Source organism: Atractosteus spatula, chromosome 6, assembly GCF_055471065.1.
Source record: "Atractosteus spatula isolate fAtrSpa1 chromosome 6, fAtrSpa1.hap1, whole genome shotgun sequence".
Taxonomy (NCBI): domain Eukaryota; kingdom Metazoa; phylum Chordata; class Actinopteri; order Semionotiformes; family Lepisosteidae; genus Atractosteus; species Atractosteus spatula.
In genome coordinates this window covers 61,573,162-61,591,119 of record NC_142711.1, presented here as the reverse complement: position 1 = coordinate 61,591,119, position 17,958 = coordinate 61,573,162, and the positions used below count along the sequence as shown (strand labels likewise).

Below are 17,958 nucleotides of genomic sequence, written 5' to 3'. Positions count from 1 at the left end.
TAAATTAAAATAATACACTGTTCTTAAAATTTGATACTACTGGTAATGGTGAATGCATTTAAGGAAAGATATTGTTTTTAACCAAATAGCTGTGAAGCAAATATATGGGCAATAACACCTCCCCTCTATTACTTACTGTACATGTGAATCTGCTGTATACTTATGATAAAAGTACAGGCAACAATTGAATAAATTCATTTTACTAAGCTAAAACAAACTGTTGCCAATATTATTCTGAATGCTAAAACCAAAACAGTTTAAATTTAGTTTTGATGAAAAGTGCAACCACTTGTATTTTTTGTAGGAAATGACTGATGTGCATTGCAGAATACAAATATATATTTTTGCCCATATATGAGTGCTTACTTATAGAATAAAACCACAGGGAATGCATCAAAACCCCACTACTTTGTAAACACTGTCTTTAAACTGTATATAGAAAACCAAAGCTAAAACGTATAGTTGTTTATTAGATTTGATCAATTAGATTGCAGTACATGCTGTTTGAAACACCTGTCTGAGAAAAGCAAAAGAATTTGTCCTAAAGGCAGTAGTTTAGATGACAATGGCTTTAAATTAGAACCTCTAAGCAAAATGTGAGTATTTGTATACTGAATACTTGCGCAAACATAATATGCTTGAGATTATGTAAAGGATTGAGTCTACTAGAGTCTACACTAGTCTACTGTACTAGTTTGTAAAAAGTGACATGTTTTCCTGTTTACTTTTACTCTGTGTGGCACTCTTTACTCTCCTGCTTTCTTTTCTTCTGAATTCTGCCGGCTTTAGAAATATTTAAGTCTTCTACAGAAACATTCAGTGAAGTATAAAATTCAGATCAGATCATTGCTTTTGAAAGCACATATAAAATAGAGGCTGTAATTATGATAATCCACTGTGGTCTCTTGCACATGAGGTAATAAAGTGCTTTGTTGACAGAAGTCAGGAGCAAAAGATGTATTACATCCAGCTGGGGTACAGGCTCACCTGAATCCAACAGACAAACAGATTTTACCAGCTTCTCAAATTCATGAAATACTCTGATGTTTATGGACCTTTGTGAGGGATATAGGGGAAGCAAAAACACAACAGCATCCATACAAGAGGATTAAAAAGTAAATGTCGCTTTGGTTTCTAACCCTCTGATAGATCCTGTCATTAAGTTACAACATTTGCTATTCCTGCTTTAGTGTCTCAGGCTATATTATTAGTTTTCAGTTTTCCATTTTCTGTCTGATGCAGATTTGATTTTGAGTAATAGGCCAAAGGACTGGTGATCTTTTAGGTTGATTACCAAAGAGGCTACAGACCTTGCCCGGGTGCAAATTTCCATGCACCCTGCTGACTTTTTCAAGGCTTGGCAAGATGATGTTATCAATTTCATCAGTGATGGGATGAAACTGCCCCTGGGATTCATCCAAGGATATCCCAGATCCCTCTTCCCTGTTCCCCTGTGTGAAGCGCCAGTGATGGACCCCAGGACAACCACACCTACAGTTTCATGCTTTGCACGGTGCATCGACGATCTTTCCTTACACCGTATGGGACGCAAAAGTCGACTTTCTGCAGCAGGGATGCTTTTAACCATCAGCTTTGTCTAACACTTTCTGAGGTGTTTTCTGCTTTCCTCTGCCCCCATCTTGTCTGTTTTTCCCATACCGCATAGTAATATCCAATAATATCCAAATGTGATTTTGTAAGTGTTGAGTTTCTTTGAGATGCAATTGCAATTATCTATAAAACCATATCATTTTATACAGTATTATTTATACAGTAACTCAACAACTTAACAAAACAATGTCAAAGTGTCTTTCAATCTATCTAGGTCAGAAAATATTTGTTTTTGATGGGGGCAGAAAAAAGCACTCCTTTGAATGTGGAGGGATTTAATAAAATTAGTTGTTCTAGCATGCTAGCTGTGTTCTTAGAAAATTGTTTCAAAATCGCTTTGTAGTACACCATACAAAAACAAATGCAAACATCAGAGACCCCATTCAGCTGTCAAATGTTATTGTAACTCTGGAAATGTGGGACTAAACTGTAACATGGCATGATTAATAAACCCTCTCTTTGGATTGCTTTTGTGTTTTACTTTTGTATTTGTACAACAGCAGACGAAGCACGTTCATTCAGCTTCAGCTCTAGTTTCATGTGTACTGTGCTCTCATTTGGCACACACAGGAAGATCAAGAACACGCCAAAGTGTTACACACTCGAGTATGCCGTATGTCTCCGTTTCCTTCTTATTTGTTTCTTTTACTTATTTATTTCTTCAAAGAAGAGGTGCTGTGTACAAGAAGGTTCTCTAATCATGTTCTGTTTAAATTTGCCTGACTGTCAATCAGACTCTGTTTTAAGATTACAGCATTCAGTCAGATCTCCAAAGGGCTTGCTTTCGACAAAGAGCTCATTGGTGATTTTGGCTAGAAGTTCTGGAACATCCAATTCTATGACACTTCCCAGTCTAAGTTAGACGGGGACTTGTTAGGACGTGTTGTTGGAATGCGTGGATCAGGCCTCAGAATGCAAAGTTAGATCAGGAACAAAACTACTGTCACTCATTTTGAGGTTAATGAAGAATGACGCTTCACCTCTTGGTTTAGTATGGACGTGCAGCCCGGTTTTTTGTTGGTGAGCTGCAAGGGTGCTATCTTGCCTGTCATCTTTCATTTCTCTTTCTTCTGAAGCCTGATAAGCTGAAAGGTCTGTGCTGCTGCTGTTAAAAGCAGGATTTTCAATGCCTTCTGCCGCTGCTCTCTCTTCTCCTTCTCCTGCACAACAAGAAGGTCAGAACAGCACATTATACCAAAGAACATTTCAATGACAGCCAGAAAATTTCCTTCTAGTGATTCCTTTACCAAAAATACTCAAGCGCATCCTCCTCGAATGTCACTAAAACACAATTAGGTTAAAATTAAATCTGAATCTTGGAAAAAAAAAGAAGAAGAATAAATGATTAAAATAATTACAAATTGCGCCCTGACAAGCAAGAGCAAAATTTAGCCCAAAGCCATTTGTCTGTAATTAGTTAATTAATCCTTACACAAATTATGAGCAATAACTCATCAAGCACGGCTCACCCATCAGAAATTCATCCGACTTGGATTTCTTCTGCTTAGGTTGCTTCAGAGCCTTCTGCTGGAACTTCTGGAGGGAAATTGTTAAATGAATAAATTAGCTGCACAATGAAGATCATCATTTATGATCCGCAACTAACGCAGTATTTTAAATATGGGACGACACTGAAATGTCATTTAATTTACATCTCCGCTAAAGGGGTCAAGCACTAATTGAACAACAGGAGTGGAAAAAATTAAATCATAAATAGATAAGAAAAGTTGACATGAATGCTTAATGAAGGTCACATTAAAATACTTTCTTCATTTCTTGATGTTTCTGTATATAAATGCAAAAGAATACCTTAAGTTGTTTTACGTGTGTCTTTTTATGTTCCCAGCTGGCGTACGTTTTACAAAACAGCAAATAAAAACTCACCACATGCAAAAACACTATTTTATCTCTGCATCCTCAATATTTGCTTTGATCCACACACATAAACGCCACACATATTCATCATTCATCAATTTCATACATACAAAAACTTGCACCAACCTAACAAGGAATCTAACAGTTACCTGAAGCACTGTTACAATATTTGCATCTATGGAAATGTAAAGATCTGTTTCCTACAGTATATCCTCAAAAAATCAGTACTGCATCCTTATTTAGCTACTGTATCTCAAAGTTTAACATAATCATCTGAAAGACATACATAAACATTTGCAGTAACATGTCTCTCATCAACAGCTGTGTACCAAGTCTTAATATTAAGGAACGTATCAGTCAGTAAAACATGCTTTAAGAAAATCCTGGCTGCCAACTACATGAAAGTGCAGTGGGAAGAGAGTCATTCAAAACAAAACATTAAAAATTTTCAAATCATCTTCAACACATGGTTGATCAGAAACAACTCTCAGTACAAACTGGACATATTGCATTTTGTAAGTACGGCATGTGACAAACTGAACAGTTGTGCTACATTTTCATCTGACTCGAAAGTCAGCTCGCTCCACAAAGTTATCAGACTATATGAATGTGTGTGTTATGGTCATGTCTCTATGAGAGTTATACTGTATGCACCTACTGTAGTATGTTTATGAAAGTAAAAGCCTTTTCAGGAAACACTTACAGGGAGGATTTGCACTGAACTGACTCACATCTGTGCCGCTTACATTATGTTAACATGACGGTACGTTCTGTCTGCTAATGGACTTGGAGTGCAGATTACTCCACTCAAACCACCTGACCTGAAAAGTCAAGTTTATTACACAAGCGAAAAGGTGCTGAGGTGTGGTGGAATGTTAGTCATACATATCCAGATAAACTGCAAGAGCAGGTATAACTTTAAATGAACGAAGTGGATTACACATGAAGGTAAGTGGAATGCTTGGTGAAAAAGCTTGTGTCTGAACCTCCAATGAGAAAAACAAAAACAATCCACACCTGCAGAATACATAATGCATAAAAGTCCATTCTTCATTCCATGCCAACAGTTATTTTAACAAGTAGCACTAATGAAAACAAATGAAGAATTGAGGAGTTCTTTCTCAAAATACTAAAAGAGTGAGAAATATTAGATTTTTCCTGCATATTCTGTATGTGCTCAATAGAGATATGCTTTGTTTCTAAAACTACTCTGCACACTTCAGTACTGCAGTACTTACTAAATATATGCAATGTGGTTTCCCTTATGAAAGCTCAAATCCAGTAACACTAATAAATCACGGTATATTCCACACAGGGCTTGAACTGCATATCTTTCAAGACAGATTAGGTTTACTGGGTGTCATATTTTCGCAGATCACTTTCACAACTTCCTAGTTTCCACACGTTTTTATTTTCCATCAAGATATCCAAATTAGACCATTTGAAAATATACACTGTACTTTGCAGGATTTCCAGACAAGAAACCAAACTGTTCTTGACTCTCCTCACAACATTATGGAAATAAAGGAAAAGACAGGGGTTGACATTAAAAGTCACGCTAATAACTCAATTAAGGACTCCTTCTTGTTATTGTTATTTCTGACAGAAAAGTGCCTGAAACTGCGCTCTTCATACATAAAAAATATGTGCATTACAGAATTGTAGTCTCAGCAGGAGAGACCACGCTTGTAAAAAATGACTTCAGATAAAAATGTTAATATACTAGAAGTTATTTGATACAGATCCTTACAAGATTGCTTATGTCCTTTCAATGATAGCTTATTTTCAATTGAATATATATGATGTATACATATTTTTAAACTGATTCTTCTTAATAAAAATACGAATGTTCAAACTGTACAAGCTGCTCATTTTAGAGTAATAGCCTCATCTAGGCAGTGTCTTGGTAGTATGATACCCCTTCCACTTCTTACCGATTGATTTCTCTGTGCTCAAATGGATATTCAGCGACTTTGAGATTTTGCTCCACCCTTCTGCTGATCGGTGCCTCTCTACAGCTTTATCCTCGAGTTGTTTTGAGAGCTCATTGGTTTTTGATATGTCTTTCCTTGAAATTCACTACCTGACATTGGGATCTTACACAGATAGCTGTATTTATTCTGAAATCAGGTAAACCACTATCATTGCTCACCAAAGAGCCCATTCACCGATCTTCTGAATTGCAAAGTAATTGTGAGCACCTGCACTATTTAAAGTTTTCTTACAACAAAAGGAGTGAAGGCTTATCAATATTTTAGCAATCAACAATTGCTTTGTGGTTTTTTAACAGTTAACATGTTTCACCCATAAAAGCATTCTATTTGAGTATTGAAAATCTTTGCTAATTTTTATTTAAAAATGTCACTTAAAAAATCACACATGCATTATTCGTAACTTAAAACACCAGGACATTGTTAGGGGAGAGTGAATACTTTTGCAACACTATGTTTTTTTGTTCCATCATTAGTTAGCAAATAAGTTAATAACCACTGAATAGCATTTTTACAATAAAAAAACCAATGTTATGTTAAATGTTATTTTAACTGGAGTGTCTTTTTCAGATCACATGACTGACAACATGCCCATTTTCATATGTGGCACTTAAAATTTGTGTGTAAATGGAGAATTACCCTTTCAACTGTTTATTTTGGAACTATATTTTCTATATTTTTCCCCAAAACCTGACCATTATAAAAACGAAACTGAGGTCCAAACTGAAGTCATGCAGGCATAATGTACCACATAACTGGGAAAAAAATTTCATTAGAGGGTTTGGGGACAACAAGAAACATTAATCTGTGTGGGATTTTTCTTCTTTCACTGGATTAGAATGGCAGATTCTTACTTTTACATGCACTGATGTTAAAACAATGATATTCAACAGCACATTACATTTTGCTATTTTTTAAATAATTTATGAAAAATGCTGCCTGCCTCAGTAATAACAAAATCCAGTAGCTAATAGTGAGAATCAATTCCAAAACAAATCTTTTTCAGCATTCATAAACAGGTACGAATGTGTTCAATCATGATAACATGATTAATTCTCCCCATTTATGATATACGTGTGCATGTATTCATTTATGTGGTTATGTATGTATTTTAAATGAGTGAGCAAAGTGCAAGAGAAGAAAAAGAAAACAAGAAGAATTAAAAAGAAAAAAAGTCTAATTCTAGATGATAGAGCAATTAAAATTGGGGAAGACATATTCGAATTTCAGAAGAGGAGTTTTGTAAATCTGTTTTTACATCCAACAAGCCCTAAAGCAAGACATTCATTTATACTACAAAGATTAATGGTTATCTAATTGTAACTTATTTAAAAACCATTTTCCTTCTACTGCTTTCCAATCAATTTCACCGAGATACACTTAACAGTAAGACTTTACCACTTACCAAGCAGATTAGTTAAGGAGAACATTAGCTGCAGTGAATTGCTTTCCCTGAAGTTAAAGGGACACAACCACACAACAAGGCCACATTTAGACCAAAAGGTAAGTCTAGAGGCTAACAGCCTCTACATGCAAGAGGTACTTTGGGATGATTGAGAATTTTTTCTAGGGAAGAGTCCATGTCTTTCTCAATAAAATATATAAAATGACACCACGTCTATCTTTATTATTGTGATTACTACAGTACATCTGTAGTAGAAAATTACATTCCAAAGCAAGCAACCTTTAATACCCAAGACCCAAAGTGAAGAAGAAATCCTGATATCAACAACCTTTCGTAACCACACTTTTTCATATATTAGTACTGTTTGAAAAGCACCTTGAGAAGCCAAAATGATTAAACTATTTTAAATAGCAGCAAATTCCAGTTTCATTATTGTTTAAATCTGAAATTGCCCTGCAATCTCAATCAATATTACTTTTCTTTCTGTCACTTTTACAAAAATACTTTTTTGCATTGCCGAAAAGGTATGTCCTAGTGACTCTCTCTACAGGAAAAGTAACATGCTATATTTCTGTTTTGCTTTTGTAGTTTCCACATGGTTTATGAGCCAGTCTGTATTTGTATCATCTGCATACTTTGCAAGTGTCCATGCTATGCCAGTGTCAAGAACTTCACTAATGATTAGGAAGCAGCAGACCTGATACAGACCCCAGTGGAACTCCATTCATTATTAAAAAAAACAGAATCTCTTTTTTTTTTTTACTATGTAGCAACCAACTGTACACTAACTACAGCTCTGAGTGAACACAGGTACCCTAAACATGTTAGAATCAGAGCCTGTTTCTTTTCACATTTAAAGGTAATGCAATTAACCATATTCATGCTATTATCAATGTCTCTTTTGGACATCTGTCCAAAGTGGAGACAGCAAGACAGGAACTGTAACACTAGGATTTTATCAATGGTTTTGATGGCCTGATATTGGCTTTTGGCATTATTTTACTTCCGAGGGTGACCATAAGACAATGCTGGAACTTAAGACTTTGTCTAAATCAAAGATGCCAAGTGTTGCATACAGCAATTTACAACACATGCTTCACAACTATTAAAGCACCATGGAGATCACAGCATATGGACTTTTCACAAGGACCTCAGATTACCACTCTCTCAGTGATAGAAGTTATTCACTCCAAAGGCTTGGGAAAGAGAGCTCTTCGTAGCAGAACCCCACTTTGGAATTATAAAAAGAATATTCACTCATTAGAACATCAAAGTAATAAACTAGATTTTTAACTCTCAGTCTACACCCAACATAGTCTGATATGCCATGTGCCTTCCTGAGCACCTTGCTAATAGTAACAATAATACCAATAATAATAATTTATTGGAAAAATTAAGATGTCTTAAGGTAAAATTCAATTTTCCTTATATGTTGCTCACACTTTCCAGAGAATTCTTTGCTTTGTATTTAGCGGTATGCAAAGCTTATTCTGTAACTCCATTATTACTCCATTGACAGTAAATTAACAACTATAAAATATTAATTCAGAATTTTTAATTTTGCCTCTCTGAATTATTTTTTCTACTTCTGCTACGGAGTCATTGATTATTACTAAGATTTCAGATTCAGCCTTTCAGTTTTTTGTTCACAAACCCACACAGAAACACTTTGCAATGTCCAAAAGAAAATATAATATTACTTAATATACCCTGCGGTAGCCTCGAGGTTTTGGCGTCTGTATTATGTCTTTCAAAATGACACATTTTTAGATCCATTTACTATCTGAAGATTTATATACTGGAGTTAGGGGGTAGATGACTAATTATGCCTAAACATCAGTTTTAAAAATTAGTTAACACTTAAGACCAGAATATTGAGCTGAAAATAGATTTTTAATCTTGTTTATGAGCTATGAGGTGGTATTGGGGTATTTCTGCTGTTAAACATGGATCTGTGCTGGAAAGAAAGAACATATTTGATTCTGGGTTCTGCCCGATAGTTTGACATTTCTACTTTGCAGAATGTAAGGGTTTTTCTGTGATAAACTGTATCTATTCAACGGCAATGAAAGTTAAATGCACAGAATGTTTTAATAAAACAAACTGATGTCTCGATTATTATACATTTTCAAATTTTTGAGTGAGTATTCAGCAAAGTCACATAAAATTATGTGTTTTGAAGGTAAACTAAGACGGGTACAACATCCATCTTGTACAGTGCAAGAATTTTAGAAAACACTATGCAATTGTTACAATCACCACATTAGCATACTCAGTTACAGCACGGAAAAGGAAATTCTTTTTGACGTGACTTCCCAACCAACATAACTGTATTAAAATAACGGTGCTAATGCTGAGCCATGTGCCAAGTAAATCTAGTGCAATAAAACAAGCACTGAATACAAAACAGAAAGGCCCCAATTCATGCTGCTGTCATTTTAACACATAAAATTTTCAGTGATGTCAGAAATTTTGCCCCCTTTTCTAAGAGAAAATGAGTCTGCGCATAAAATGCTTACTTTACGGGGGGGAAAAAAACTCATTTATAACCGGTGACAAGTAAAATCTATGAAGTTTTTAAAAGAATGTGATTGTTGTCAAAAGGAATTGGGTACAACAATGCCTAGTTCAGTTCTGGTTCCATTCAAAGCTGTAGCTGAGAGGGTTCTGGGAAGATTCCTACAAGGCTGGTGGGCATGGACCAGCTAGAAAGTGAATTTTGCATACTGTACGGATCATCGCCCAGTTCAGGGCAGTCACATTGAATCTGTGATCAACCAATTGTGCTTCATGAAACCGTCAGCCCTCATTTGTGTCTAGCTGTTTTCTTCCATCCTGCTGTAAACAAGCTCCGCTTTAAGCTGTCTCCCTACCCTTATCCGCGTACGAAGATCACACAGACAGACCGGATCAGTGGTGTCAGAATTAAACTTAAAATTACCACTTCCAGACAGCAGTCCCTGCACAAGCTGGAAGTCAAAGAGAGGAGCAACTTGGGAGTGACAGAGCTTTACTTCATTTCTGGAATGCATACATTAGATTCATACACATACTGGCATATTGTGTCTCTTTCATTAGATTAAATTAGGTGTTCTTAATATGAACAAATGTTTTTTTTTTCAAATCAGTAAGCTAGCACTGAGCCCTCAATTCAGTTAATACACAGACATCTTTTTTTGCTGTCTCCTGTGTAGTCTAAGTTACAGAAAGGTAAGATCTGCTACTACAATAAACAGAGTGCCAACATAATATGTTCTGTCTGAGCAGTGATTGGATAAGACCTTGTTTCAACAGCAGAGAGAAACAACTCTGATTGCAAACAATCAACATTTACATGAAGTACACTACATGATATGCTTAATTGACAGAGGAGGTGTGTTAAAATGATAAAATTATTTTAAAAATCTCAATTTTTATGTAATCTTGCAGCAGCACAATTTAGTGATCCTATGAAAATTATACTGAAAATGCGTCTCTTTTTTTTGATAAAAAGATGTAATGCTTAAGCTAAACTCTACAGTGCGAATAGCACGGGTATTTGGGGACATTTTTGTACCTTATTCTTGATAACATTTTTAGAAATACGGATATTTTTAAACTTGTCTGTTATACAAAATGGTGAAGTACCTTTCAAATGACAGAACCACTGAAGCTGAGTGATTGTGTTTAATCAGGAGCAAATAAAGACAATTACAGGAACACCAGAGACATAAGGGGTAGAATCTAATTCTTATAATAGACTCTATTCCAATTCGCCTTCCTCTCCACATTTTGCAACCAGTAAGAAAACTGACATATTCAGGAGACTCAACCTAAATTACAATTTCATGAAAAACAAGGTTTTGTTATTTCATTTGAAAACTATTATTGCTACTCTGATTTTTCCTGCAATAAAGAATGAAATCACTACAATACCCTAACTAAAATGTAAAGTCTTAATGAAAGTACACAGCACATGTACAATACAGTCTGAATTTAAGTTGAAAGCTTTAAATCTAATAAGCAATACTGCTTAATGCAGTGGCATCTACAACAAAGCACAACAATATTTCTCAATTTGCAGTAATGCCAGAAGCCACTAGTATCAGCATTAGTTAGCACACATCTTGACAAAACCTTGAAAAGGGTTCACTTCAATTTCTTTGCAACTTTCCTGTTGCTTTGACTTTAATGCAGAACTAACTGATAAACTCTGGTACAGCCACAGCATGAAAAAACCTTCCCACATTGGTCTCTTTGCAAACAAAGGTTTTACACATCATTTCTATTTTCTAGATAATGCATATAAACAAAAAAGCAAAACAAAAACATCAGGATGCATAGTTAGAAGTGTATTCCTTTAAATCAAGGAATATTAGGTTAAAATTGCATAATGAAGTAGTAAGACCTCATTTGCAATATTGTGTACAGTTTTGGTCACAATGTTATAAAACAATATTTCTGCTCTGGAATCAGTCCAACAAGAAAAACTATACATATTCCCGATCTTAAATGTCCTACACTGGCAGAGTGAAAGTAATAAACCATTTCATTTCTTAACAGAACAGTCTGTTCACAAATCTCAAAGGTTTAACATTTGACATTGACAAAGTCAATCCAGTTGACTTCTTTAGAATCATAGCTAGAAGACACAAGAGGTAACTATGTGGAAGCACATCTAAAAATGAAAATGGCATTCTTACTCAAGACATGCTGTCCCTTTTACCTTTTCAGGTTTCTAGTGAGATACTTCATTGAACGCAAAAAGACCCCTGTTTTTCCAATGTCATAGAAATGAAGCAGAAAGGCACAGGTCAATATGCAGATTAGCAAGGCATAGAGATGTTTCCTCCACAAAAGAATCGCTGAAATATGGTTTCAGTGCAGAAAATGTACACTTGAGCACATGGAAATCCCTGGATTCATAAAGGCTCAGGATGAAGAACAAGTTCGGTCGGCGTCAAGTAAAATTTGGGTTTCCGAATTTAGTCTTCAAGTGTGGCCATCTGCTAAAGTGCATTCTGGAGGGTGAGACCTCTGAATTAGATATTACGCCCGATGTGACCAGGACAGGGTGTCGGTGTACAATTGGCAGGGCTTTCCCGTGACAGGTCACGATCAAACAGTCAAGGCTCCCTCGGCATTGTGGGGAAAAAATGAGCCTCCTGGAGCCTGCAGGACACTTGCAGGGATGCAGCAACACCAACTAGACAAAGGTGCTTCTCCATTTGGCAGCGATTCTCATCAGGTGTTGTGAAGCTTGCCATGAGTCAGCAATAAGTGACTCTTCAGGTGAGCATGTTACAGGAGGGTACCCCTATACCTCAGCAGTGCAGGAGTTGCTGCCCAAGGGAAGAGACTTAGAACAACTGACACTTCCAAGTTGGCTGTGTGTATGATAATAAAACAAACATTTCGTTTTCTGTGGCATTTCAGAAAATTTTCACGTAGAAAATGGAGGATAATTCTCTCAAGTGAGATTTAATTTTATGCGACTGTTTTTGACACACACCTGATTCTCGCAGACTGTTTTTCTAAGCATTCCCGTAAAAGATTACTTCACTCGAAAGTAAACACGTACAGGATAGTCTTCCACTCACTCTAAGCTGCCAGAGTAACACTCCCTTTACAACTGTAAATTTTGCTTTTCCATTGTCAGTTCGTGTCACAAATACACTGGTTCTATTCCAGTTAATCAACAACAGCAGCCAATGTGTTCAAAATGTACTGTGTCTTTCAGTGCTCTTTCACAGGGTGATACAAACCAGACTGAAGTAAAACTGAGACAGCAAGCGGCCCTTTTGATATATCATTTGTCATGTAACCCGACATGATTGGAACCACAAGGCTGTTGCCCATGAAATGTAAGAGCTCAACCACAATTAATGCTACACAGAGGAGGGTCCCAGAGATAGTCTGAAAAAACAAAAAACAATTAGATGCTTGATTTTCTGTACCCTGCCTCAGACAGAGAAAATCTCACAATTCCAGTGTCCTACCCCACGGCTATGAAAAACATACAAATATGTACTTTTGTGTTTATAAAATGAATAAAAAGTAGAAATAGCACAAAGCACAACAAGGTCCTTCACAAGATCATGGGAACTCCTTCACATTCTGAAGAGACTTTTGTTTCACTCCTTGAGAACTTCACCAGCTTTGGTATTGTCTGCCATACTCGTTAATCATCCAATGAGATCTCAGCACCAAACTGAAAAGAAGTTAAATGTCAATGGTCAAACACAGCACCTCAACCAAATTCTATGAGGCAAAACATGCATTTTCTGAGACACTCTACTTACATTGAAGTCAGGCTTATCCATTTCATCATATTACAGTGCTTCTAATGTGAAATATTCCTTTAATGTTCCAGATTGAACCTGAGAAAGAAAGTACATTTATTGTACATTAATAGACAAAGTTTCATTGTACTGTGTTTATAACATTAAAAACTCACCACTATAGGAAAACTGCATAACCTCCTTCGAACTCTTTAAACTTGTTTTTTTTTTTTCCAGAATGAGATACAAACTGTGAAAAGTAACTACTGTTGCCTAAGGATAAAGAATAATGAATGACTGCATTACTCCAATGTTATCACAGCAACTAAACACACATTTTTAGACCAACTTTGCAGTCATATATAGATGATGTATAGATGGATCTCAAAACAGTTATCCCAATGGGAATGGCCAAAACCATATCATTATTATTAATATAAACTGCAAGAGTTGCAATGTTTAACAATAAAGGAAAAGCACAATATGATATGAGATAAACACTGCTTATCACTGATTATAAAACCCGCATCACCATCACCACATCTAATTTTATAACTTCTGACACTCAGGGTTGCTGAGGATATGTGAAATGAAGAAACATTCAAAGTAAGGAAAGAACTCCTCAGTGTAGATTAGATGTGCAAGGTGAAAGACAAAAGACTTCAATAAAAACAATATTCCTGAAATATGAATGGCACATTCTGTGAGAACATATTAAATCTTCTGTTAGTAAAAATCCTACTGTAACATTTTATGCAGGTTACTCCACAAAGCTTCTCAAAAGGCGTTTGCACGGTGCCACAGTTCTGTGATCAAAAGTGTAACTCAAAAGTGTTTTCAGTAACTCTCTACCTTAATTTTACAGCCAGACGTATGTTGTGCATGTGCTTACAAGGTTAGAGGAACACCACAATTCAAATAAAGAAAAAATCTAAAAAGATTTTTTTAAAAAGGATGTAAAGAAAAATGCCTTTAAAGCATGAACTTCAAGGGTTCAGTATAAAATGACAAAGTCAATGCAGATATCTCTGTCTTTAACATAGCTTATTTACTATATTGACATACTGATAACTTACCATTGATTTGCTTATTAAACTATAATATAGTCAAAATATGATTGATGACTTTAATACACAGCTCAGTGATTATTCTAAAAATCTGAGTTCAAAGTACAGTTAGTCCTAATGTTATGGGCCTGGATGAGGAAGCAGCGTTTCATCTTTGTGGTTTGGCTTTTTTTGTGCTTAATGTATCACTCTCTCATATACTGCTAAAACACAAAACAAACTTGTGTCTGAGCTTTTACACTGTACCTGTATTCTAGTAGACTGCATTTGCAAATCTCTGCTGAGATGACAAAACAAACCTTTAGGCTAAAACTTAAAAGATTGCCACATACTATTTGAATTATAGTTATAGAGTACCACTCCACATGCCAAACAAAGCTCCTGAGCAAGTATTCACAAAACATCTGAACTCTTATATTTACTCAGACTGTTTGAAGAAAAGGGAAGAAGATTACATAACAATGCTTATTTTTCTGTAGCTCAAGGATGTATACTGTCAAGTACTAGAGTGTGGTTCTTTAAATGTAAGTCCAGAGATAAATGTATGCAGGAGACAATTCCTGGCTGTAATGACAATAATCATGGTTATAATGTACAGCAGCAGAATAACGTAAATAAAACAAAAATGATTAAATAGCAGTGCGGTGGCTCTGTGGCTCAGGATCTGCGCCTGTGGCTGGAAGGTTGCCGGTTCGTATCCTGCGGCCGGCAAAGCAAGCCTACTCCGTTGGGCCCCTGAGCAAGGCCCTGAACCCCAACTGCTCCAGGGGCGCCGTATCAATGGCTGATCCTGAGCTCTGACCCCGAGCTTCTCTCCCTGTCTGTGTGTCTCATGGAGAGCAAGTTGGGGTACGCGAAAAGACAAATTCCTAATGCAAGAAATTGTTTATGGCCAATAAAGTGATCTTATCTGAGGAGATTAAATACCACCCCAGAACACGAGCACACACCACCCTGCGTGCTTATGATCAAGAATAATTTTCAAACTGTAAAGAGCACTGCATGATTCGACAGATAGAATGTTTACCATTTTCTGTTTTTTGTATACTGTGTATCTACTTTTTAATCATCTTAATGGCAGCTTCTCACATGCAAAATGAATTTAAAACTCATTCCAGTTTATTCAGATACAGGGCTGCTGCATGCTGCATACCTTAAACATCTTGGGGCTTTCCTAATATGAAAAACCTACCATTCTGGTACCATGTAATCCACTTTAACAAATGAAAGAGAAAATTTTAAGTAGGATGGCTAATTTAATAGATCCAATGAAGAACTGATGAAATATTCCCTAAGATAAAGCAATTCAATATGTTTAGTACTTATTCACTTTACGACATCACCAAACAGTGTTACGCAGTCTGCCATGCACAGAATTAGGGGGAAAAGCCAAGAAACTCTAGGTAAGTAACTGGAGGATTCTGAAGTCACAATCCTAAAAGCATCTTTAAGATTGCATTCATAAAACAACAAAATGTGATATTTAATGATGGAAGCCATTACAATGAAAAATCAGTAACCAGTCCTCAACATGAGGCAAAGAGTCTCAGTAGAGACAATATCGCAAGGCGGTTAAAGAGCCTGATGTCAGGACAAAGTTTCCTGCTGGAGGAAAATTAGCTTCAAGAGATTTTTTTTTAAGAACAAACTCAAATCCAAAAAGAAGCATATTTTTGGACAAAGCGCTACTGGGGTAATTTTTCCTCCCTGTGCACTTTACTGAATAAGCTCAGGTTTTTTTAACTTAATGTTTTGCATTCAGTGATTTGTTTTCCTAGTTACTGCTCTGGCTGTGTATATGAATGTTTTATAAGGTTTATAAAATGGTTGTGCGAGAGGCCCAGACAATTGCTTTTTAAAGCTGTTAGCCTCTACCTGCCAACTGCTGTTCCTTACATAATTTAATTCCGAACAGTTCTCAAACCACACAAAAAAGACCGACGCACTGCTGCTGCTGAAATAAATATGAACAAAACCTGCGCGCATATGTTTAACAGGCCCTGGATTTCTTTGTTTTTAATGTGTTCTTTAGGCACAAAACCTCGCAGGAACAGTTACTAACTTCATCTTCAGGATACTGCGCTTGGGAGAAAATCCGTCAAAGCGCATTTTGTAAAGGAACTGTGTTGATGACTATTACTGTACATCCCTCCTGTCTCAACAGCTTCCATTTCTTCAAACAGACTGTGGAGTAAACCTCAGAACATTAAGAAATGCACACTACATTTAAAAAAAAAATTCTGAGTCATCACCAAAATGTCAAAGTTCCCAATATACATTGGGTGTTCAATATAATTAATATAAGCAAAAGCAAAACACATAGTCTGAGCCTGCCACCCTAGATGCAGGAATATTATCTTGTCAACTGCTCTGTACCCATAGAAGGCAGTCAAGCACTAGTCCATGATGTGATAGAGCTCTGTTTTTCCCAGCTGAAGAACTTCCTCTTATTGCATTAACCACAAATAGTGTAACCACAAATATCTGGTTGGCATTCGATGTTTTTTAGCACCAGGAATCAAGTATCTAATTCCATGCCTAACAGGCACTGAACAGGTTCAACCACAGTGTTCCAATTTTGCTATAGCAAAAGGGGTCTTTAAATGCATATCCGAGAAAGCCCTTTCTGTTAAGTGCCACTCGCAGTGCTGGTAAACCTAAAACTAACACAGCGATAACTTGACATGTTATGAAAGCTCACCTTACAGCCTGCTGGAAGACCACAGACATGAGGCGAATGAATACGTAAGAAAGCAGACGGACGGCGTTCACTGATTTAAGCGTTTCCTAAATTGAGTTTAGAATATAACTCTACATCTTGGTCAAAGGTAAAGAAAGTCTTCGGGGATAAACTGCTTTTAGGAAGAAGTAACGCACTGTAAAACGACAGCTTTGCCTCAACTATTAAATTAATCATAACGCTTGCAGTGCAATCCTTATAAGCGGGATTGTGTAAAGCAAGCAAAGCGAAAGATACGTCCTTCTCTAGAAAAGCATGAAACAGGAGATGCGTTTGTGATATTTTTTTTCGAATTGGTATCTGTTTCCTCGTAATTTACTTGCACACAATACATTACCTGAAACCCTTTGTAACGCGCAAGGCGAAATGGGATCCCGTGTGCCGAATTGGCCAGGCAGCGGTGACGCTGTTTCCGGTCAGTGGGCTGACCACATAGGTGAGCAGAAGCGCGCGTGCCTTACAAGGCGCATTGAAAATGCCGGCTGTGTATGCATGTAAATAATATATAAAAAATCAGAATTTTGAACGTTCCTAATCACATTGTATTTTCCAAAATTACCTGTAATAAAGGCTTGGTGACAAGTATATTTATTTTAAGAGCACTGCTTTGCGGGAGGAGACTTTTCCAAGTCCCTATATGCCTACTGCCTTAAAGAAAACTTGTATGTTTTTTTCATGCTGTCTATATTTAAGTACATAACGGCAGTGGTGCTTGCATAAACATAACGTTGAATATGTTCCATTATTCTGCCTTAAATAGAACTCTTCCTATAGAGATGGCTCATATTGCTCTCCCGAAAAGAAAGTAACAGTGAAATTTCGAGACAGCCTTATTTTTTCAATTTTTCAAAAGGCTTTATCCTGAAATTGCCTGAAAGGATTATTTTTATAATAAAATCAAATGTTTCAGAGCACATTAGCGTAATGCATGATAATTTATTTCAATTAAGTGGCTTCAATTAATTGGCCAATTCACGTCCAAGACGTTTCATTTTCCTATCAGCTGTGC

General features: G+C 36.4%; 1 protein-coding gene across 1 annotated transcript in view; it reads right to left on the bottom strand.

The window, feature by feature from the left end:
• The window catches only part of ofcc1 (orofacial cleft 1 candidate 1), a 129,242-nt gene that overhangs the window by 89,014 nt on the left and 22,270 nt on the right, over nt 1-17,958 (bottom strand). The window contains exons 5-6 of the mRNA XM_088918171.1: nt 3,081-3,147; nt 2,592-2,771 (exon numbers count right to left, since the gene is read on the bottom strand). Of these exons, the coding sequence (XP_088774297.1) occupies nt 2,592-2,771; nt 3,081-3,147 (247 nt within the window). The remainder of the gene's footprint in view (nt 1-2,591; nt 2,772-3,080; nt 3,148-17,958) is intronic.